Source organism: Ranitomeya imitator, chromosome 7 (assembly GCF_032444005.1).
Source record: "Ranitomeya imitator isolate aRanImi1 chromosome 7, aRanImi1.pri, whole genome shotgun sequence".
In the NCBI taxonomy this organism is placed as follows: domain Eukaryota; kingdom Metazoa; phylum Chordata; class Amphibia; order Anura; family Dendrobatidae; genus Ranitomeya; species Ranitomeya imitator.
Genome location: NC_091288.1, coordinates 17,987,473 through 18,010,568, shown reverse-complemented (window position 1 = coordinate 18,010,568; position 23,096 = coordinate 17,987,473). Strand labels below are relative to the sequence as shown.

The 23,096-nt window shown below is 45.5% G+C and overlaps 1 protein-coding gene across 18 annotated transcripts in view; it reads right to left on the bottom strand.

Annotated features, from left to right (window-relative positions):
- Positions 1-12,358: 12,358 nt before the first annotated feature.
- R3HDM1 (R3H domain containing 1) overlaps positions 12,359-23,096 on the bottom strand; it is a 117,765-nt gene continuing 107,027 nt past the window's right edge. For 8 of the 18 annotated variants that reach the window (XM_069732851.1, XM_069732855.1, XM_069732858.1 and 5 more), the window contains 5 exons: positions 22,832-23,004; positions 19,341-19,485; positions 16,535-16,620; positions 16,140-16,224; positions 12,359-13,309 (listed from right to left, as the gene is read on the bottom strand). In XM_069732851.1, the coding sequence (XP_069588952.1) occupies positions 12,942-13,309; positions 16,140-16,224; positions 16,535-16,620; positions 19,341-19,485; positions 22,832-23,004 (857 nt within the window). In that variant the 3' untranslated portion in view covers positions 12,359-12,941. Of the gene's footprint in view, positions 13,310-16,139; positions 16,225-16,428; positions 16,621-19,340; positions 19,486-22,831; positions 23,005-23,096 lie in introns of all 18 variants that reach the window. The other 10 variants (XM_069732860.1, XM_069732863.1, XM_069732862.1 and 7 more) reach the window with 3 other exon arrangements.

Genomic DNA, 23,096 nt, shown 5'->3' with positions numbered 1-23,096 from the left:
TACATCCGGTTCAGGGGTCAAATCTTCTCTTCCTCTGGCAGCCATTTCCAGTTTACTTTCTGTTGTGAGAGGACGTGCTTTTGAACTGGGCTTAGGAAGGCATCAGTCTTTCGACCACTCTCTCATGCTGCTCACACTTGCAGACACACTTGGTGCTACATCTTACTGTACCCTGTCTACCCTGCATTTCTGGAGAAGTTACTGTATTACCAGTTATACGCTGTATGTCCAGATCTACAAAATAAACAAGTCTGGATTACACAATCCCTGGAGTGCATCATCTCTCAGGACGCTGAGCAGCATTGGTCCTGTCTGCCTCATATCGAGGAAATACGAAGGTACGATTATCTCTCACAACACTTATTAATCAACCACACCTCCATTCGCCTCATGTGGGGACAGAGCAGTCGAAAGACTGCCTTGAAGCCCGGCCAGAATCACCCTTATATCACTATTCACGTGCCCGCTCTCTGCCCGCTCACATACTGCAGCCCTGCTCTGCTAAGAAATCTCCTGCAGCATCACCTCAGACTGCATTGTACATAAAGACTCTCTGTGTATTATACCACACTGCTGCAGATCGTCGGACCGCAGAACCCCAGAATTCTCCAACAACACCTTGGGAATCTTATCAGGGGGTCGCAACTAAGCTGCACCGCAATTTCCAGCCCCCAATTCAAAGGTTCAGTTTCTTAAAGGGACAGCGCACCTTAAATCAAAATGGCCGAAAAGGACCTTCCACAGTTCCCCAATGCTGAAACACAGCAAATACAACCTGATACTGTCCATTATGAAGACCAGGAAGCAGAGCCCGCTTCCACAGCAGACCCAGATGCACGACCAGTACGTTCCATCAAGCCAACATTAAAGGTCCTCGAGAATTACTGTTCCACAAGGGATGAGTTCAATGACAACTTGGACGACCTATGGGAACGAGTCGCCTCCCTTATGTCAAGCGTCCAACGCCATAAGAAATGATGCAGCGGGTTTACAGGACACTATAAGACAGCTAGACGTGGCCCACAGCAGATACAAGAGACTGTCCGCAAAGTATGCTGCCTTCCTAAAAGAATCTAAAATCGACGAAGCCCTATCAGAGTTAAGCAAGGCAGATTCCACAGACAGAGAAAGGGACGCCGCCGTGCAAGACGCCAAAGATAAAGCGGAGCTTCGTATCACCCATCTGCAAGAAACTAGATCGCACAGGTCAGCCTCGTCTAAACACTCTGCTCGGTCATACAAATCATCCTGCTCAAGAACTTCAGCCCTCAGCGACAGAATCCTAGAGGCCCGTTTAAATGCAGAGCGGTCCAAACTAAGACGTTCATACACCGAAAAGAAAACAGAAGCAGAGGCTAGAGCAAAGATTCTTCAAACAGAAATGGAGGAAGAAATTGCATTAGCCGAAGTAAAAATACTCGAGCAAGCATTGAAGCAAAACCTCGACCCAATTTGCCTGCCACCACAGGAAGAAGACGACCCAGCTGTTCGTACCAGAGACTACGTGCAGAAACAGATACCTGCAGCGCACACCTTCTCCAGTGACGTTCAACCCAACATTGCGGAAACGTCCAAGTCAGCCCAACCTATGGTGCCAGTATCGCCCACAGCCCCTACAGAATACCAAGACCAACGCCGTGATGTACCCCCTCAGGAACAATCATCATCGCAAGACGACCACAAGGCACACTCCAGCCCGCCTCCACAGTTGAAGCAGCAGTCATCGGAATCTCTAGAGGTTAAACCACAGCTCAACCCTGCAGCGACATCATTCTACCCGGGAACAATTCACCCTTCCACGCCACACGGCTTATACGCCCGAGGGGCACCACAAGCTAATATGGTAACAAGGAGTGAAGGATCAGACATGTCCGAGTTTGCCAGGTTCATGGTGAGCAGGGAGCTAATCAGCACTAGCCTCTCAAAATTCGACGACTGTGCAGAGAACTACAGAGCCTGGAAAGCAACCTTCAAGGCCGCCATTGCTGATCTCAACCTATCCGCGGAGCAGGAGCTCGACCTCATGGTAAAATGGTTGGGTCCTGAATCCACAAACCGTATCAAGAGTCTTAGGACCGTCTATGTGGGGCAAGCTGAAGCAGGTCTCGCTGCTGCCTGGCAGAGACTTGAAAGAACCTACTGCAGTGCTGAAGCCATAGAAAAGTCCCTATTCAAGAGACTGCAGAACGTTCCAAGGATCAACCTTAAGGAAGCCCACAAGCTTCTGGACTTAAGTGATCTGCTTATGGAGCTGGAACTTGCTAAAAGAGACCCTCGTCTGTCAGGACTGTGCTACCTGGACACTGCCCATGGGGTGAACCCGATCATCTCAAAGCTGCCACACAGTCTGCAAGAGAAGTGGGCAGTGTGCGTCTCCAGGTATAAAAGGTCACATGACGTCACCTTTCCTCCGTTCATTCAGTTCTGCAAGTTCATTGACGAACAAGCCCAAATGAGGAACGACCCTAGCCTCGACGTCCTGCAGTCTAACACTGCAGCTCCAGCAACACCTTCATCAAGGTATGAAAGCGTCGCACATAGACGCAAGGACTCAAGGAACAGTGTAAGCATCAGAAAGACTAACCTGCCATCGCCTGCAGTACCTGCCGACAAGCAGTACACTATTCCGTCGAGGGATAAGTCTTTCAATCGTGAGTGTCCCATTCATAAAAGACCACACTCACTGAACAAATGTAGAGGCTTCAGGTCCAAAACCATGCAGGAGCGCAAGAAAATCCTCAGCGAACTTGGAATATGTTTCAAATGCTGCGCTTCATCAGAACACATGGCCAAGGACTGTAAATCTGCCATTAAGTGTGAAGAGTGTCATAGCGACAGACACCCATCAGCCTTGCACCCAGGCTCAGTCACCAGCGATCCAGCAGTCGCAGTTACCTCTGGTCCCGCTACAAACCATGGCGGGGAGCCACAGAATCACGCCAAGTCCACCACAGCTGTGTCCTGCTCATGCTCAGAGGTATGTGGGGAGAATCAAAGTGCTAAATGCTGTGCCAGGATATGCCTAATCAGTCTATCCAGAAGGGCAACCAGAGAAGGCTGTAAAAATGTATGCCATCATTGACGATCAGAGCAATCGATCCCTAGCTGGACCTAAGTTCTTTGAAGCCTTTAGAATCAAGGGACCAGCAACGCCCTACACTCTGAATACTTGCTCGGGGCGCATAGAGACTAGCGGCAGAAGAGCACAAGGTTTCATCGCTTCTCCTGTCAATGAAGACGTAGAAATACCCCTACCTACGCTAATTGAATGCGATGAAATACCAGACCAAAGGGATGAGATCCCTACCCCGGAAGCTGCTTTCCACCAACCACACTTAAGGCACCTAGCCAGCGTTATCTCACCTTTGGACACATGCTGAAATCCTACTTCTGCTCGGCAGAGACAATTTGAGGATACATAAGGTCCGCCAACAGTGTAATGGTCCTGATTACGCCCCCTACGCCCAGAGACTTGACTTGGGGTGGGTAGTCATAGGAAATGTATGCTTGGACCAAACAGGAGTCCATTCCTTTAAGACGTACGTACGCCGAGACGGGCGCACTACCTTCTGCAAGCCATGTCCTCATCACTATGAGGTGAAGGAAAAGCTTCCAGATTCTGTACAGCTGCCTGATGTTATCCCTTCTCCCTATGCAGACGACTTGGGAAAATTGGTGTTTCATACCACTAAGGATGACAACAAAGTAGCCCCATCTATGGAAGACAAGGAATTTGTCAGGATAATGGACAATGAGTTCCTTAAGGACGAAACCAATCACTGGGTTTTCCCCTTACCCTTCCGAGCTACCAGGGTAAGGCTCCCGAACAATCGTGAACAAGCCTTGTCCAGATTTAACTCTCTCCAGCGCACGCTAAGCAATAAACCGGAGATGAAAGAACACATTGTCACCTTTATGGGCAAAATATTCCATAACAACCATGCGGAGCCAGCGTCTCCCTTAAAGGAAAACGAGGAGTGCTGGTACCTACCCTCATTTGGAGTATATCACCCGAAGAAACCTAAACAAATTAGAGTTGTCTTTGATTCAAGCGCCAAACATCAAGGCGTATCTCTCAATGATGTCCTCCTCACAGGTCCTAATCTGACAAACAACCTAGTAGGAGTGTTGATGAGGTTCAGGAAAGAGCCCATTGCCATCACCGCTGACATTGAACAGATGTTCCACTGTTTCATAGTCCGAGAGGACCACAGGAATTTCCTCAGGTTCCTGTGGTACAAGGACAATGACCCCAGCAAAGAGATGGTGGAGTATCGCATGCGGGTGCACGTATTCGGGAACAGCCCTTCACCCGCTGTGGCAACATATGGCCTGCGGAGAACCGCACAAGAAGGAGAGTCCGAGTATGGAACAGACGCCAGAGACTTTGTAGAGAAAGACTTCTACGTAGATGATGGATTAAAATCTCTACCTACAGAAGAAGCTGCAATCGACCTACTCAAAAGGACCCAACATATGCTGTACCGAGCTAAGCTTAGACTGCACAAAATTGCCTCAAACAGCCCAGCTGTCATGAGAGCCTTTGAGTCAAGCGACCACGCACCTGGATTCAAGGACATAGACCTGGGACCAGACCGTCCGCCTGTGCAGAGAAGCTTAGGCCTGAGGTGGAACCTGTCAGCCAACACCTTCGGATTCCAAATCAACTGTGCAGACAAACCATTCACTAAACGTGGTGTCCTGTCAGTGGTAAATAGCCTGTATGACCCACTGGGATTCGTAGCACCAATTACCATACAAGGTAAATCCCTTCTGAGACAGCTGTCCGAAACTGTCAAGGACTGGGATACCCCTCTACCTCCTGATAAGGAACCAAAATGGGAAACCTGGAAGCAGTCTTTGTGTGCCTTGGATAAAATCCATATACCGAGATGCTACGCTGGAATCTCACTTGCTGCTAGCACCAGGACGGAACTCCATGTGTTCTCGGATGCATCCATGGAGGCCATTGCAGCTGTTGTCTACCTGAAGGTAACGGGATCTGACAATCAAGATCATGTTGGGTTCGTTTTCGGCAAAGCTAAGTTGGCTCCCAAGCCTGACCACACTATTCCCAGGCTGGAACTCTGTGGGGCTGTGCTTGCAGTAGAACTCGCAGACTTTATTCAGCATGAGCTGGACACTCACATAGATGACGTACAATACTACAGTGACAGTAAAGTTGTCTTAGGTTACATCTACAACCAAACAAGGCGCTTCTACGTGTACGTCAGTAACCGCATTGAGAGAATAAGAAGGTCTTCCAAACCTGAACAGTGGCACTATATCCCATCTGAACTTAATCCAGCCGACCATGCCACTAGACCTATGTCTATAAATTCCTTTGCTAACTCTTCTTGGCTTTCAGGTCCAAAGTTTCTGCTGGAACAGAAGGGAAGTGAATGTGTTCAGGAAGTCTTCAGCATCCAGGATCCGGACGATGATCCAGAAGTCCGCTCCGAGGTCAGTGCTCTGGCCACGAATGCAAAACCAACCTCCACCCTCGGTTGTCAGCGCTTTGAACGCTTCTCCAATTGGATGAAACTCATTAAGACTATTGCAAGGTTAGTCCACATTGCGAGATCTTATCACAAGCCACATGGAGACAAAGACTGTCATGGTTGGCACGTCTGCCAAAAAATACTCACTATCGAGGACATTCCGGTAGGATAAACTATGAACAGAACACTGCACTACTATTTGTCCATTGGATTACAGTGGGTCAGAGATAGTTTGGCCTAGTGCGGCTTCTCTGATCCGAAGATGGGTTTTCCATTGGATTATCTCAGGAACTGACTTAATGTCTTGTTTAAAGTTATTATTGCATTACATGCATGTTTGGTTTCATTTTCTAGGTTGTTGGACTTTTTAAGGACATTGATATAGTGAAATCCCTTTCGGAATTTCAGACGGGGAGTGTGCTGTTCCATGTATATTCCTCAGTTTCCATGTATGTTGTTATATTTTACTCTGCTGCCACCCAATGGCCTTTTTCTGTATGGCAGCTTGTTTTTCATGTATTTCTTGTGGGCATGTCTTACATCCGGTTCAGGGGTCAAATCTTCTCTTCCTCTGGCAGCCATTTCCAGTTTACTTTCTGTTGTGAGAGGACGTGCTTTTGAACTGGGCTTAGGAAGGCATCAGTCTTTCGACCACTCTCTCATGCTGCTCACACTTGCAGTCATACTTGGTGCTACATCTTACTGTACCCTGTCTACCCTGCATTTCTGGAGAAGTTACTGTATTACCAGTTATACGCTGTATGTCCAGATCTACAAAATGAACAAGTCTGGATTACACAATCCCTGGAGTGCATCATCTCTCTGGACGCTGAGCAGCATTGGTCCTGTCTGCCTCACATCGAAGAAATACGGAGGTACGTTTCTCTCTCACAACACTTATTAATCAACCACACCTCCATTCGCCTCATGTGGGGACAGAACAGAACTAAAGGTAAAATAATGTAAAAAAAAATAAAAAAATGCCAGTGACAGATCAGGGCCGGACTGGCCATCGGGCACTTCTGGCAAATGCCAGGGCTGAATTTTAGTCCCAGTCTGGCCCTGCCGGTGACAGATCAGGGCCGCCGTAGTGTTTTCAATGTTTTTTTTCTTCACTCTTTTTTTTCCTTTTTAGTTTCAGAACAGATATATTCAATGAACATGGATGATTAAAAAAAAGTGAAAAAGGGCACAACCCCCCCCCCCAAAAAAAAAACAAAACAAAACCAAACACCCCATTCTTGTGTACACACAATAGACCACCATCAGTCCACGCGCTACTGACTGATAGGCGAAAAAGGAAAATTCACCACGTATCTGGAGAGATGAGGAAAAAGATCCGCACTACCCAGGTCCGTACTCCACACAAATGGTGGCATCCTGGGCACTTTTTGGGGTTACTAGGCCCCTATGACATGAGGCTGAGTCACTAGGTTTCATATGACATTATGATGTGTCTTGTGCCGCAACGTCTCGGGGGCTGAAAAATCGCAAAAAGTGCAGAGGATGCTGGCAATAGATTGCTGGTAGAGGAATTTTGCACTGCCCTAGGCCAGCTACTCCGCAATAGATTGCTGGTAGAGGAATTTCGCACTGCCCTGGGCCGGCTACTCGGCAATAGATTGCTGGTAGAGGAATGTCGCACTGCCCTGGGCCGGATACTCGGCAATAGATTGCTGGTAGAGGAATTTCGCACTGCCCTGGGCCAGCTACTCGGCAATAGATTGCTGGTAGAGGAATGTCGCACTGCCCTGGGCCGGATACTCGGCAATTGATTGCTGGTAGAGGAATTTTGCACTGCCCTGGGCCGGATGCTAGGCAATTGATTGCTGGTAGAGGAATTTTGCACTGCCCTGGGCCGGATGCTCGGCCATAGATTGCTGGTAGAGGAATTTCGCACTGCCCTAGGCCGGATGCTAGGCAATTGATTGCTGGTAGAGGAATTTCGCACTGCCCTGGGCCGGCTACTTGGCAATAGATTGCTGGTAGAGGAATTTCGCACTGCCCGGGGGCGGCTACTCGGCAATAGATTGCTGGTAGAGGAATTTTGCACTGCCCTGGGACGGATGCTCGGCAATTGATTGCTGGCGATAGGGGAATTTTGCACTGCCCTGGGCCGGCTGCTAGGGTGGAATACCAATGTGGTTGCTGGACCAGAGTATAACAAATCCTTTCACTCATCTCTACATACTGGCAAGCTGCTTGGAATTTGCCAAATTTTCAGACACGATCTCCTGGCAAGTTTATAGCATTATGCACTGAAATAGAGGCTGTTTATGAAAATTCCAAGAGTAGTGGATATCTTCGGGCGGGCCCGAGGGCCTAAACATGTCCATTTCCCCAACAAAATTGTTGGCAGGTGTCGTCTGACATGATCATTAGACAATTTAAAATACAAAAGTCCAAATTCATCATTTATGCATCTTGTGTTTTTTTTTTATTATTATTTACATTTCTTGTCTTTTTTTTTCTTCATCTCCTTTTTTTTTTTTTGTACCAAATTCTATGGAAGTTTTTTGACTCAATCATGAATTGAAGTTTTTAACAAGTCACATAATTTTTGAGCAAATGCTCTGCAGTCTATCCAGGAGTGACATTACAGCAGAACATCTTTTTTGCCATAAAATGGTGCAAAACTGATTATGAACAAAAATAAAAGCATTTTTTATTACTTTGCGGAAAAAATCATGAACCACGAGGGTCATTTTTCAGTAACGCTGCGGATCTTTTTTGGACATCAATTTCGTTTTTCTGTTCCTAAAAAGGAGCAGACAGATGGAGTCCCTGAATACAAGTGGTAACATTAGGGTACTTCACACAACAGCTTTTTGCCTACAAAACATGCAGGGTTTTCCTGCCACTTTGGTACTTGTTTTTTTTTCTTACCTGTTTTTAAATACTGAAGGAGGTAAACTGCATAAATGGTTTTCTTTTAGATGGTAACTTAACAATAGTGCTGCTAAAAATTAATGTCTTCAGTTTTTCATCCACTCCTCAAACTGGAAAGCCGGTGCTGAACCACAAAAACGGAGGAGTCCTAGAGGCGTGCACAGGCGGGTACAGTCACCGCTCCCAGCATTGTGACCGGCAGCCGTACGCTCGTCCCGACATCTTGATTGACAGCTCGCTCTGCACAGATGCAAGCTGCTATGACTGCATTACATAAAGTGCAGCAGCACAATGCGTGCGTCAGGGTGAATACAAACAACGAATATTTGAAAAATAAACTGCATTACTGCCATACAGACTCTACCCACAGAACTAAAGTGCTCCGTGTAGAAACTGGACAGTTAATTTGTGCCCACCAGCCATAGTAACAGTTATTTAAGGTACCGTTACACTAAACGACTTACCAACGATCACGACCAGCGATACAACCTGGCCGTGATCGTTGGTAAGTCGTTGTGTGGTCGCTGGGGAGCTGTCACACAGACGGCTCTCTCCAGCGACCAACGATCAGGGGAAAGACTTCGGCATAGTTGAAACTGTCTTCAACAATTCCGAAGTCCCCGGGTAACCAGGGTAAACATCGGGTTACTAAGCGCAGGGCCGCGCTTAGTAACCCGATATTTACCCTGGTTACCATTGTAAAAGTAAAAAAAAAAAAAAAAAACACTACATACTCACATTCCGATTCTGTCACGTCCCCCGCCGTCGGCTTCCCGCACTGACTGTGTCAGCGCCGGCCGTAAAGCAGAGCACAGCAGTGACGTCACCGCTGTGCTCTGCTTTACGGCCGGCGCTGACACAGTCAGTGCAGGGAAGCTGACGGCAAGGGACGTGACAGACACCGGAATGTTGAGTATGTAGTGTTTTGTCTTTTTTTGTTTTTTAACTTTACAATGGTAACCAGGGTAAATATCGGGTTACTAAGCACGGCCCTGCACTTAGTAACCCGATATTTACCCTGGATACAAGTGAACACATCGCTGGATCGGCGTCACACACGCCGATCCAGCAATGACAGCGGGTGATCAGTGACCAAAAAAAAAGGTCCTGATCATTCCCCAGCGACCAACGATCTCCTAGCAGGGGCCTGATCGTTGGTCGCTGTCACACATAACGAGATCGTTAGCGGGATCGTTGCTACGTCACAAAAAGCGTGACGTTGCAACGATATCGTTAACGAAATCGTTATGTGTGAAGGTACCTTAAGGTTGAAGGAAGACTTTAAGTTCATCTAGTTCAACCCATAGCCTAACCTAACATGCCCTAACATGTTGATCCAGAGGAAGGCAAAAAAAAACGTGGCAAAGGGTAAGCTCCACATTGGCGAAAAATTCCTTCCAGACTCCACATAGGGCAATCAGACTAGTTCCCTGGATCAACGCCCTATCAAGGAATCTAGTGTATATACCCTGTAACATTATACTTTACAAGAAAGGCATCCAGTCCCCTCTTAAATTTAAGACAAGGTGCAGTTTGTGAGGCTGGAGGGAAACCACCAAGAGGCCAATTTATTGATCAAGCACCGTATAGTCTGTAGGGCAGTAATGGAGTTTATTTTTCATTCATTTTTTTTTATACATCTTGGCGCACATAGTGAACTGCTGCACTTTATGGTATACAGGTATTTATTGTTCATGCTCTGCTGGTAGCAGAGGTCACTGGACAGGGAAGAGGTGAGCTGTGACATCATTTATTGTGAATGGTGGATCCTGTGTTATCTACTGTATATAGAGGTGTTATCAGTCATTGTACAGGAGGAGGTGAGCTGTGACATCACCTATAGTGAATGCTGGATCCTGTGTTATCTACTGTTTATAGAGGTGTTATCAGTCATTGTACAGGAGGAGGAGGTGAGCTGTGACCACCTATTGTGAATGGTGGATCCTGTGTTATCTGCTGTATATAGAGGTGTTATCAGTCATTGTACAGAAGGAGGAAGAGGTGAGCTGTGACATCACCTATTGTGAATGGTGGATCCCGTGTTTTCTATTGTATATAGATGTGTTATTAGTCATTGTACAGGAGGAGGAGGTGAGCTGTGACATCACCTATTGTGAATGGTGGATCCCGTGTTTTCTATTGTATATAGATGTATTATTAGTCATTGTATAGGAGGAGGAGGTGAGCTGTGACATCACCTATTGTGAATGGTGGATCCTGTGTTTTCTAATGTATATAGAGGTGTTATCAGTCATTGTACAGGAGGAGGAGGTGAGCTGTGACCACCTATTGTGAATGGTGGATCCTGTGTTTTCTACTGAATATAGAGGTGCTATCAGTCATTGTACAGGAGGAGGAGGTGGTGAGCTGTGACATCACCTTTTGTGAATGGTGGATCCTGTGTTATCTACTGTATATAGAGGTGTTATCAGTCATTGTACAGGAGGAGGAGGTGAGCTGTGACCACCTATTGTGAATGGTGGATCCTGTGTTTTCTACTGAATATAGAGGTGCTATCAGTCATTGTACAGGAGGAGGAGGTGGTGAGCTGTGACCACCTATTGTGAATGGTGGATCCTCTGTTATCTACTGTATATAGAAGTGATATCAGTTATTGTATAGGACGGAGCCACTATAGATTTTCCCCAGATTTCTCTGCACCATGTTAAAGAGATTTCTGAAAATCCCAACCACTTTGCTGATATTATCATAAACAACTGACTTTCTGCGAGCAAATCCAGTGCACATCAGCCCCATGAGGACCTAGTCTATGGATATTCGCTGTTACATCTTGCTGTTCAGGTAGCTGGTTTTATTTTCTTTTTTTTTTTTATTTACATATCTTTTTTGTCTTTTTGTACCTTTTTTTGTTTAATGTAAGGTTACAACCTTTGCAGCATGTGGATATCTATTAACGGAGAAGGTGATGGCAGCAAATTATGCATGCTATGTGTGTACTGTGTAGAGTTGTGAGTTACGCTCAATTTTGCAACTTAAAACGAATGCATATAATAGTGGTAACCTACCCTTAGGATAGGACCTCATTATCAAATCAGTGGTAGTCCAACCCCCAACACTTCCACAAATCGGCCATTATTAAGCTTCAGTGACGGCTAGGTGTAAACAGTTTACAGCACAGCGCCCCCCAATGATTAGCAGCTGCTGCTGGGTACTGCAGCTCAGCTCCTATTTAAGGGGAGTCCTCTGTCGGCACAGAATCACTGCTCACATCAAGCATCGGGACGTCCCTGGCGTGGTGAAACATTTAAATGCCCCTTCCCAGTGATTGTGAAGCTATCCTCTACTTTATTCCTGCTGCTTTTTAAGGAAGAAGGGTTCAAAATCCGCCATGTGCTCCCAAAGATATGGGCCTTTTTAATCAGTGCGAATTTTTATGGCCTGCCCTTTGTTGCATCCAAAGTAGCTATGCAGATTAGCCTAACGACACGCCCCAGAGGAGCCTGTAAGCCACGCCCCTTCTAAAGGCCATACAAATTAGCGCTGAATAAATTAATAAAAGGAATAAAATAAGAGCAAAAACCGGCCACTTTTGACCTAGAAACAGGTCCTCTAATTTTAGACCAGCATCTATGAGACAACTGCAGGATATTGAGACTACTCCTTTAAAGGGGTTTTCCAGGTTTGGAATAAAAGTCTGCAGTCACTCGGTCAGGATTCTCATGTCTCACGTGACCGCTCCCTCTCACCATCGGCAACAGAGAATTCGGACAGCGTGCGTTGCACATACCATGAGGTTTCAAAAGTTTACAGTCATATAGTGAGTGCAGACTTTTCATCCCAAACCTGGCAACCCCTTTAAACTGAAAAGTAAAACATTATGCAGTGAGCTCCCCCTAGTGGTTGCTCTAGGCAGCCAGAATTTTATATTTTATGTTTGGCTGCAGCTCATATGCAAACTAGAAGTAAAAAAAAAAAAAAAAAAATTAAACCACACCTAAAGAAAAAAATGACTTTCGTGAGAAACCATTTATTTACAATGAACTTTCACAAAGCCTTAATGTATATAACTTATGAAGGGCACAGTGAAGAGGGTCCGTTATTTTAACAGCATCCCCTTGGAAGACGGGGGGCGGGTAGGGGAGGACCAGACTTCTCTTCAAAACAGTAATAGGTCTATTATTATAATAATATATATCTATGTATATAGATTTTTCTTCAAGTGCAGCAATAAATTTCCCACCCTTTTCTAGTAAAGTGGATGACAAAGTGCTGGCTTTGGAAAAAAAAAAAAAGGAAAGTAGAAAACAGACTTTTTTTTTTTCTCTTTGTCTTTTTTTTCTCTTTTCGACATGGGCATTCATTATGAACAACTTTTTTTTTTTCTGTACAAGAGAACTTTGGGTCCGATACAGAAATATAAATATAAAACAAACAGGCTATAAAAGGGGAAGGGTGGGACGTGGGTAGGTCTGTCCTACTGACGGGGGCCTCTCTGCAGGATGATCTTGTAGTCCGTGTTTCCGCGAATACTTCCGAAGGCCAATCTTAGCGTGACGGAGGCGGACGTTGCATTGACGCCCCCGCTTTCTTTTACTGAGAGCTCGCCCTTTCGAGGATGTGAAGGTCGTAGGGTTTTCTGCTCGTCTTCAGTCTAAACTTGTTCATTAAGTTATTGTGATCTTTCAGTGCACTCTTAGCGGCCGATACGGTGGGGAAGGTGGCCACGATGGTGTAGGTGGAGGCCAAGTCTGAAGAGGGGCTGCCATGTTCAGTACTCGTCTGGCTCTCTCCGCCCCCGCAGTAGTGTTGATAATGTGGATGCGGGGTCTGTTGTGATCGAGGGTCTCGGAGCCACCGAATTTTAGCACCTACTTTAAAGAGTTCGCCAAAAAGCATTTCTGCATCTTTGCGACTAATTCCGTCAGGCAGTTCTGTGATTTCTAAAACCTTCCCAACAACTGTAAGTGAGGAGACAGAAAGGATTAGATAGATCGGTCATGGTCCGGGACAGATATTTCATGTGAGTAATCTACATATATAAATTACATGAACTGTTATATATAGCCCCAAAAATAAAGGCTGTTATATACATGTACATTATCTACATATATACATCAAGGAGGCTTCGGTTTGATGGCTGCCAACATAGAAAGTTCTTCCTCTCGCTCTTTCTTTTTTAATCAGATAAGTTTTTATTGAAGGTTTTTATTTAACAATACATTAACCATAAGCGGCAAAACCCTGATAACCCCCCACCGCCCAAGGATAATAGAAATCCCAGGTTTAAAAATAATACCCCTAAAATATAACTCTTAATACTCTTATTCAAAATTACCCTTTTATTAGAAACTAATAAAAGGGTAATTTTACCTTAGAGTATTAAAAGTTATAATTTAGGGGTATTATTTTTGATTCTGGTTTAAACCTTGATTTATACTCCGGTGTTAAATAGTTTTTGGTACAATAATATAAATCCCAACATATACATAGCGGCCCATCACTGACATTTACTAATACAGATAGTGTTGCTATATGGAAATAAACATCCACAGAGAAAACAGATTTAAGAGTCCTTTTGTTTCTTCTCATATAAGGAGCCGATCTTATAAGACAATCTTAAACATTTCACATTGATGTGGTTAGAAGACTAGTCATGGACCAAACACTTGGATGACTAAGTAGGATCAGCCCAACATGGATAAAATGGACGTACTGTGATGCATTCTCCAAACCTTCCATATTTTACAATATTTATGCAAAGCTCTCCATTTTCTCTATAAATCCTCCAAGTCTTGGTGGTGCCCGTCCAGCCAGTGCGCTGCTATGATTTCGCCAATTTGCCATAAAGTCATTTTACGCTCCACTCTTACAATTCTGTCTTCCGTTACTTCATAACCAAAACCCAGGATGCATACTACAGGCTGTATAGGGATCTTAAAGAAGTTGTCCACTGCTTGGACAACTTCTTCTCATACCCCTCGCTTGGCCCCCATAAAATAATAAACCTTATACTCACTTCCCGTGCAGGCGTTGTTCCCGCGGTGTCAGCACTTGCTCTCCCTGGGGCTCCCGTTCTGTTGCTGTGACACATGACACCGACACCCAATCAGCGCTAGCGTCACTGTCCCCGCCTCCTATCAAATTGACCAGGAAGAGGAAGTCAGATGCAGTGGAACTTCCTCTTCATTTTTGTCCGAAGGCGGAGACAGTGATGCCAGTGCTGATTAGGTGCCGATGCCATGTGTCACGGGAGCCCCGGGGAGAGCAAGTGCCGACACCGAGGAATGGCGCCGACACGCGAGGCAAGTTTAGGCTTTATTATTTAATGAGGGCCAAACATTTGGATCAAGAAGGGGTTGTCCAAGTAGTGGACAACCCCTTCAAGCTTAAATACCTAAACTATGTAAATTACGGTTTGATTCCATAAATTGCCAATTGATCCACATTCCCAGAACATGTGTATAATATCAGCTAGACCAACCCCGCATCTTGGGCACAAGTCGCCCCTATTTAATACAGGAATTTGTGAGTTTTATACACCCGATATAGTAAGTACAATTGTGACGACAGTCTCTGGGCCTCAATGGTGGACAACTAGGGGATCAAAGAGATGGTATCATCCCATTGGTCATGGTCAATTACCCCGATATCCTGCTCCAACTCCGCTTTAATTTTTAACGGGTGTTTGGAGAAAGTTCCCGCTCTTTGCAAAATGTAATTCCTGGAATAGACATATAAAGGGTCAGGTCATGCAAAATGGGGGTGTTACTGTGGGTGGGGGGGTCCTCTCGACAGGAGCACCACAGGGGAGTTGATTTTGGTACAGTCCCTTTAATTATTTTTGACCTATCCACCGGATAGGATGTAAGCTTCTAACCATATGAGGAATCAGACAATCACAAGAACAGGGCTCCCTAAAGCCTTTTTGGTTAAAAAGATGTGTTCGGTGCCCCCTTGGAGTGGCCAATCATTAACATACTCCTTCCGACCCGCATGTTTTCCCTCTATCTCCTCCCTTCTCTGGCTCTATGAAGCCTGAGCTGTCAATCAAAGGAGGGATGGCGCAGATAGATGAAAAACAAGCAGGTGGGAATATGTATTTCAATGTTGACCCCACCGTGAAGCACCGAGCACCTGTACTTGGTTTGAACAGTCATTCTGTGCTGACAAAGCACCTTTAAAGCGCAGGCCGGACATGAGAGCTGATCCATTGAGGGAATGTATGAACAAGGCTCCGCTCAAAAAAGGGACTCTGTGCCCCTCGTATTTGCTGGGGGTCCCAGTAGTCGTAAGCCCAATGTCATTACTTACTACCTATCCCATGGATAAATTATGCTTTTTCCACCCCTTTAAGGGAATGGATGAGACCCTGAAATATTTATAAGGGTTAAGATTATAGATCAAGTTATATGGGGGAAAAAATAAGAGACCTGCATAGTGGCAAGTTATAGATTTTTAATTTTTAATATTAAGAACCAGCAGTGTACAATTTTAAAGGACATTTACACTTTTGAAACCCCCCTAAGTAGTCTGATCCAGAGTTTGTGTGCCGTTATCTATTGTTCCTCTCTTTTGATACCTGTAGATTGTCATATAAAAGGGCAGGAGGAGTAGAGTAGCCCACTCCTGCAGGATCTGACTACGGTGTTTTGTTTGTAGTCTGTTACCATAGAAACTCATAGGTCTGCATGCATGAAGCTGTTGGATTTTTTAAACATTTTTTTTATTAAAATTTGCAGAAGATCAAAAGAGAAAATAAAATATGTACTTAAAAAAACAACAACGTACCAGGTTCACCTGCAGAGAGGTCTGTGGAAGCAGCTTTCTTGGCCATTTTTTTGCCTCGATTTCCATGTCTGTGTCCAGACTGACCCTGGAACATGCACAAATGAGATTCTTTTTTTTTTTTCTCCCCTCTTTCTCTTTCTTTTCTCTTTTTTAAACTGGCAGATATTATTGAGTCTACGATGTCTACATTTACAGTCAAATATTATCTAGATCTGTATCTACAGCTATGTGCCCATGTGATTGCATATTATCTGGCATATAAGAAATATGAAAACATTCATTCTTTTACCCCCAGTCACTTGGATCCCTGGAGAAAAGCCTATGTATCTATATTAAAGAGATGTCTTCATTATATCCTAGATGTGAAATGTAGGATCAAGAACACGATTATAAACCTGTTGACTTGTTGTTATATGTCCGTGTACTAATTGAGGAGCATTGTATTGTAATGGCTGACCAAGTAACGGATATCTTGTATCACCTGCCAGGAAAAAGGGAACAAGAGAGAGGAATAAATAAGACGACGGTGATCAGAGAACTAGAAAAGCAGAATTCACGCACGCAGAAAAACAGAGAGATTGTTACTAGGTCTCCATCGCTTCTTTTAAAATCTGAACAATGTAGTAAGTACAATTGTGATGGCAACATTTTCCAAACTACGGCAGTAAGATTACATTTCTGATTACCAGGGAAATTCTACATTTTATAAGGCTCACATAATAATTATAATAATATAAAGAAACCCCCACCTCGAGAAATGGAAATTCAGCTTTGGGAGGAGCGTTCTTTATCTTTGGATATCACCCTACAATCTTACAAGTTATCTTATATCATTTAAGAAAGTTGAGTAACTTTGTAAATACATTACATTATTTATACTTTATTGAGGCAAAGTTATACTCCAGAGCTGCACTCACTATTCTGCTGGTGAAGTCACTGTGTACATACATTACATTACTGATCCTGAGTTACATCATGTATTATACCCCAGAGCTGCACTCACTATTCTGCTGGTGCAGTCACTGTGTACATACATTACATCACTGATCCTGAGTTACATCCTGTATTATACCCCAGAGCAGCGCTCACTATTCTGCTGGTGCAGTCACTGTGTACATACATTACATTACTGATCCTGAGTTACATCCTGTATTATACCCCAGAGCAGCGCTCACTATTCTGCTGGTGCAGTCACTGTATACATACATTACTGATCCTGAGTTACATCCTGTATTATACCCCAGAGCTGCACTCACTATTCTGCTGGTGCAGTCACTGTGTACATACATTACATTACTGATCTTGAGTTACATCCTGTATTATACCCCAGAGCTGCACTCACTATTCTGCTGGTGCAGTCACTGTGTACATACATTACATTAGTGATCCTGAGTTACATCCTGTATTATACCCCAGAGCTGCGCTCACTATTCTGCTGGTGCAGTCACTGTGTACATACATTACATTACTGATCTTGAGTTACATCCTGTATTATACCCCAGAGCAGCGCTCACTATTCTGCTGGTGCAGTCACTGTGTACATACATTACATTACTGATCCTGAGTTACATCCTGTATTATCCTCCAGAGCTGCGCTCACTATTCTGCTGGTGCAGTCACTGTGTACATACATTACTGATTCTGAGTTACATCCTGTATTATACCCCAGAGCTGCACTCACTATTCTGCTGGTGCAGTCACTGTGTACATACATTACTGATCCTGAGTTACCTCCTGTATTATACTCCAGAGCTGCACTCACTATTCTGCTGGTGCAGTCACTGTGTACATACATTACATTACTGATCCTGAGTTACATCCTGTATTATACTCCAGAGCTGCACTCACTATTCTGCTGGTGCAGTCACTGTGTACATACATTACATTACTGATCCTGAGTTACATCCTGTATTATACTCCAGAGCTGCACTCACTATTCGGCTGGTGCAGTCACTATGTACATACATTACATTACTGATCCCGAGTTACCTCCTGTATTATACCCCAGAGCTGCACTCACTATTCTGCTGGTGCAGTCACTGTGTACATACATTACATTACTGATCCTGAGTTACCTCCTGTATTATACCCCAGAGCTGCACTCACTATTCTGCTGGTGCAGTCACTGTGTACATACATTACTGATCCTGAGTTACCTCCTGTATTATACCCCAGAGCTGCACTCACTATTCTGCTGGTGCAGTCACTGTGTACATACATTACTTTACTGATCCTGAGTTACATCCTGTATTATACCCCAGAGCTGCACTCACTATTCTGCTGGTGCAGTCACTGTGTACATACATTACATTAGTGATCCTGAGTTACATCCTGTATTATACCCCAGAGCTGCGCTCACTATTCTGCTGGTGCAGTCACTGTGTACATACATTACATTACTGATCTTGAGTTACATCCTGTATTATACCCCAGAGCAGCGCTCACTATTCTGCTGGTGCAGTCACTGTGTACATACATTACATTACTGATCCTGAGTTACATCCTGTATTATCCTCCAGAGCTGCGCTCACTATTCTGCTGGTGCAGTCACTGTGTACATACATTACTGATTCTGAGTTACATCCTGTATTATACCCCAGAGCTGCACTCACTATTCTGCTGGTGCAGTCACTGTGTACATACATTACTGATCCTGAGTTACATCCTGTATTATACTCCAGAGCTGCACTCACTATTCTGCTGGTGGAGTCACCGATTGATAACAGTTTCCAATAACAATCTGTAAGTCAGATCTGGTTTAGACAGTAAACATAGTTAAGTAAAATTGAAGTAATGTATTTACCAAACTACTCCACTGTTTATGTGGATTTTCTTTTCCATACCATTTAAGGTTACCAAAATTCCTCAAGTGTCGTTTTTACTAAAATCAGCTGAGCAGAGTACTGTACCGGACTTTTACATTTTTTTTTGTTTACCTGCACTGATACATTGTAACAGGAGAAAGATTTGAGCTTTGCCTAAGACTGGATAGAATCATTGAGAGAAGATCTCTGGATGCAAACCACAAATTTCCATTCCCTGACAGCAAGCTAAGATATTGCAAAAACTAAAAGTATATTACAAAGTTGAAAAACTTAAAAAAAAGACAAAACACAACAAAAACAAAAAACAACAGCAGCACACACCTTAAAGGTTTATAACTACTCAATCACCTAGGAGACACTTATATGATAAATTTACCTTGTCCTGGAGCAAACGGTCTAGAAAAATGTGGAACTAGAGGGAGAGGAGTTAAACCAGGGCGGATATTTTTCATGTTGGCTATTTGGACGGGAACCGGTGACTGATTGGGCGAAGTGATGGGACTGCTTAGATGTGAGCTATGCTGCAAGAGAGGACCAGAAAGACAAACTTATATACAGTCGTCGGGGTAGGCTGCAGCGCATCTTCACAGTGAGTCTGTATCTTCATGTACTAGCCCTTAAAGGGATCTTCTTACAGATTTAGGATGTATCCACAGCCTATGCCTTAAATGCCTGAGTCTCAGTGGTGGAGCATGCACCCACTTCTAAAATGCGTGAGCCCCATCCTACCTAGTGCTACAGCTGCCGCCGATGAAGATTTCCAGTACAATCAATCAAGTTTCCTGGGTTGTTTTTGGAACTCCTATGAAAGTCCAATGAATGATCTGTGTACAGGGTGGGAGAACCCGCAGAACGAGGGGGTCCAGACAAGTGTGGGTGGGACCGCATCTATGGTGCATCCTGTGGATATACCCGCATCTTTATGCACCACGCGAGAACATAAATGGCGCCAACCTGCAGCTAAAAGTTGATCTCCTACCCGCTGTATAGAATAAGCCCTTTCAATTATTGTGAACTCTGAAAACAAATAGAACATTGGCAATGCCATCCATGATCCCGGGCCTGACCGCCGGTCCTGCTCCTAAGACATATGCCCATGAGGTTAGATCAGGTCAGGAGACCGGCGGACCAACTGCGTGTCTTAGGCTACTTTCACACTGGCGTTTTTTTTAATACGTCGCAATGCGTCATTTAGGGGAAAAAACGCATTCTGCAAAGTTGTTTGCAGGATGCGTTTTTGCCCCATAGAGTTACATTACCGACGCATTGCGACACGTCGCAACCGTCTTGCGACGGTTGCGCCGTGTTGTGGCGGACCGCCGGGAGCAAAAAAAACGTTAAATGTAACGTTTTTTTGCAGCCGATGGACCGCTTTTTCCCACCTCCCAATGGGGCAGCGGATGCGCCGGAGAAATGCATCCGCTGCCTCCGTTGTGCGGCACAACAAACGCTAGCGTCAGAATCTCAGCCCGACGCAATGCGACGGCCCGAATCCGACGCTAGTGTGAAAGTAGCCTAACACGAAACATAAAATAAAGCCGCCATATGGTTGTGTCAATAATCCCTTTGGTTTGTGGGACATGGGCAAAGGGGGACCCGTAGAAGCGCTGTTTCAAGCGCGAAACAGCCGTCGTCTCCTTCTGCACACTGCTCTCACTGCCCTGTTCCCCCGAGCCGTGAAGATGTTTTTTCTACATATTTGAATAAAGGAATTGCTGACTACAGGACCAGTGAGTGCTGCGCGTTTGTTCTATGATTTATTATGTATATATATTTTTGCAGTGTAAATTGGCAGCAGCACTGTAAATAATTTATTTTGGCATTTATATTGAAGTGTTATGTGGTCAAAGTGGGTCATTTAATTTGAACACCAGACAACATCATGCTTATATAGAGGCAAGGCACTTTTATTTGGTCGGCTTCGACTACAAAATGCAATCAACTACAAGACACCTGGCTGCGCTAAAAAGCAACTCTGAATGGATGGGAGAAATAAAAAGGTAAGCCGGTGCTGAACAGGAAATATTTCCAAAATGTACTGATGTGTCACAATACATGGTAAAACACCAAAGACAAGCACATACACCCCCCACCACCACCCAGAGAAGCACATACATCTTCCCCAGACAAGCGCATACATCCCCCCCCAGACAAGCACATACATCCCCCCCAAACAAGCACATACATCCCCCCCAAACAAGCACATACATCCCCCCCCAGACAAGCACATACATCCCCCCCCAGACAAGCACATACATCCCCCCCAGACAAGTACATACATCCCCCCAGGACAAGCACATATATCCCCCCCAGACAAGCACATACATCCCCCCAGACAAGCAAATACATTCCCCCCAGACAAGCACATACATCCCCCCAGACAAGCACATACATCCCCCCCAAACAAGCACATACATCCCCCCCAAACAAGCACATACATCCCCCCCCAGACAAGCACATACATCCCCCCCCCAGACAAGCACATACATCCCCCCAGGACAAGCACATGCATCCTCCCAGACAAGCACATGCATCCCCCCAGACAAGCACATGCATCCCCCCAGACAAGCACATACATCCCCCCCCCAGGACAAGCACATACATCCCCCCCCAGGACAAGCACATACATCCCCCCCAGACAAGCACATACATCCCCCCCAGACAAGCACATACATCCCCCCCAGACAAGTACATACATCCCCCCAGGACAAGCACATACATCCCCCCCAGACAAGCACATACATCCCCCCCCAGGACAAGCACATACATCCCCCCCCAGGACAAGCACATACATCCCCCCCAGGACAAGCACATACATCCCCCCCAGACAAGCACATACATCCCCCCCAGGACAAGCACATACATCCCCCCAGGACAAGCACATACATCCCCCCCGGACAAGCACATACATCCCCCCAGACAAGCACATACATCCCCCCCAGACAAGCACATACATCCCCCCCAGACAAGCACATACATCCCCCCCAGACAAGCACATACATTCCCCCCAGACAAGCACATACATCCCCCCCAGACAAGCACATACATCCCCCCCAGACAAGCACATACATCCCCCCCAGACAAGCACATACATTCCCCCCAGACAAGCACATACATCCCCCCAGACAAGCACATACATCCCCCCCAGACAAGTACATACATCCCCCCAGGACAAGCACATGCATCCCCCCCGGACAAGCACATGCATCCCCCCAGACAAGCACATACATCCCCCCCCAGGACAAGCACATACATCCCCCCCAGGACAAGCACATACATCCCCCCCAGACAAGCACATACATCCCCCCCAGGACAAGTACATACATCCCCCCAGGACAAGCACATATATCCCCCCCAGACAAGCACATACATCCCCCCCAGACAAGCACATACATCCCCCCAGACAAGCACATACATCCCCCCCAAACAAGCACATACATTCCCCCCAGACAAGCACATACATCCCCCCCAGACAAGCACATACATCCCCCCCAGACAAGCACATGCATCCCCCAGGACAAGCACATGCATCCCCCCCAGGACAAGCACATACATCCCCCCCAGACAAGCACATACATCCCCCCCAGGACAAGTACATACATCCCCCCCAGGACAAGCACATATATCCCCCCAGGACAAGCACATATATCCCCCCAGGACAAGCACATACATCCCCCCCAGACAAGCACATACATCCCCCCCAGGACAAGTACATACATCCCCCCAGGACAAGCACATACATCCCCCCCAGACAAGCACATACATCCCCCCCAGACAAGCACATACAGTCCCCCTTCGCCCCCCCCGACAAGCACACAAATTACACCCACCCATCCACGACAAACACATACATCCCCCACTATTTACATGTATAGGATGATCCAGGCTCCCATACTCGGCCGCTTTATGAGCCCTCTGGTGGTCACAATAATATTTATTTGGCTTCCACTGAGGAGGTGAATGTGTTTGAGGTGGCGGGTTGTTAGGAACATTGAGCTGCATCATTACCATTCCACCAGGAGGGGGCGGTGCTGGTATTGCTGAAAAAAAAACATCAAAAAACAATTAAAAAACAAAACAAAACTAAACAGCGCCCCTCCTGAAGAAGAGGCAGTGCCTGATATTGCAGCTC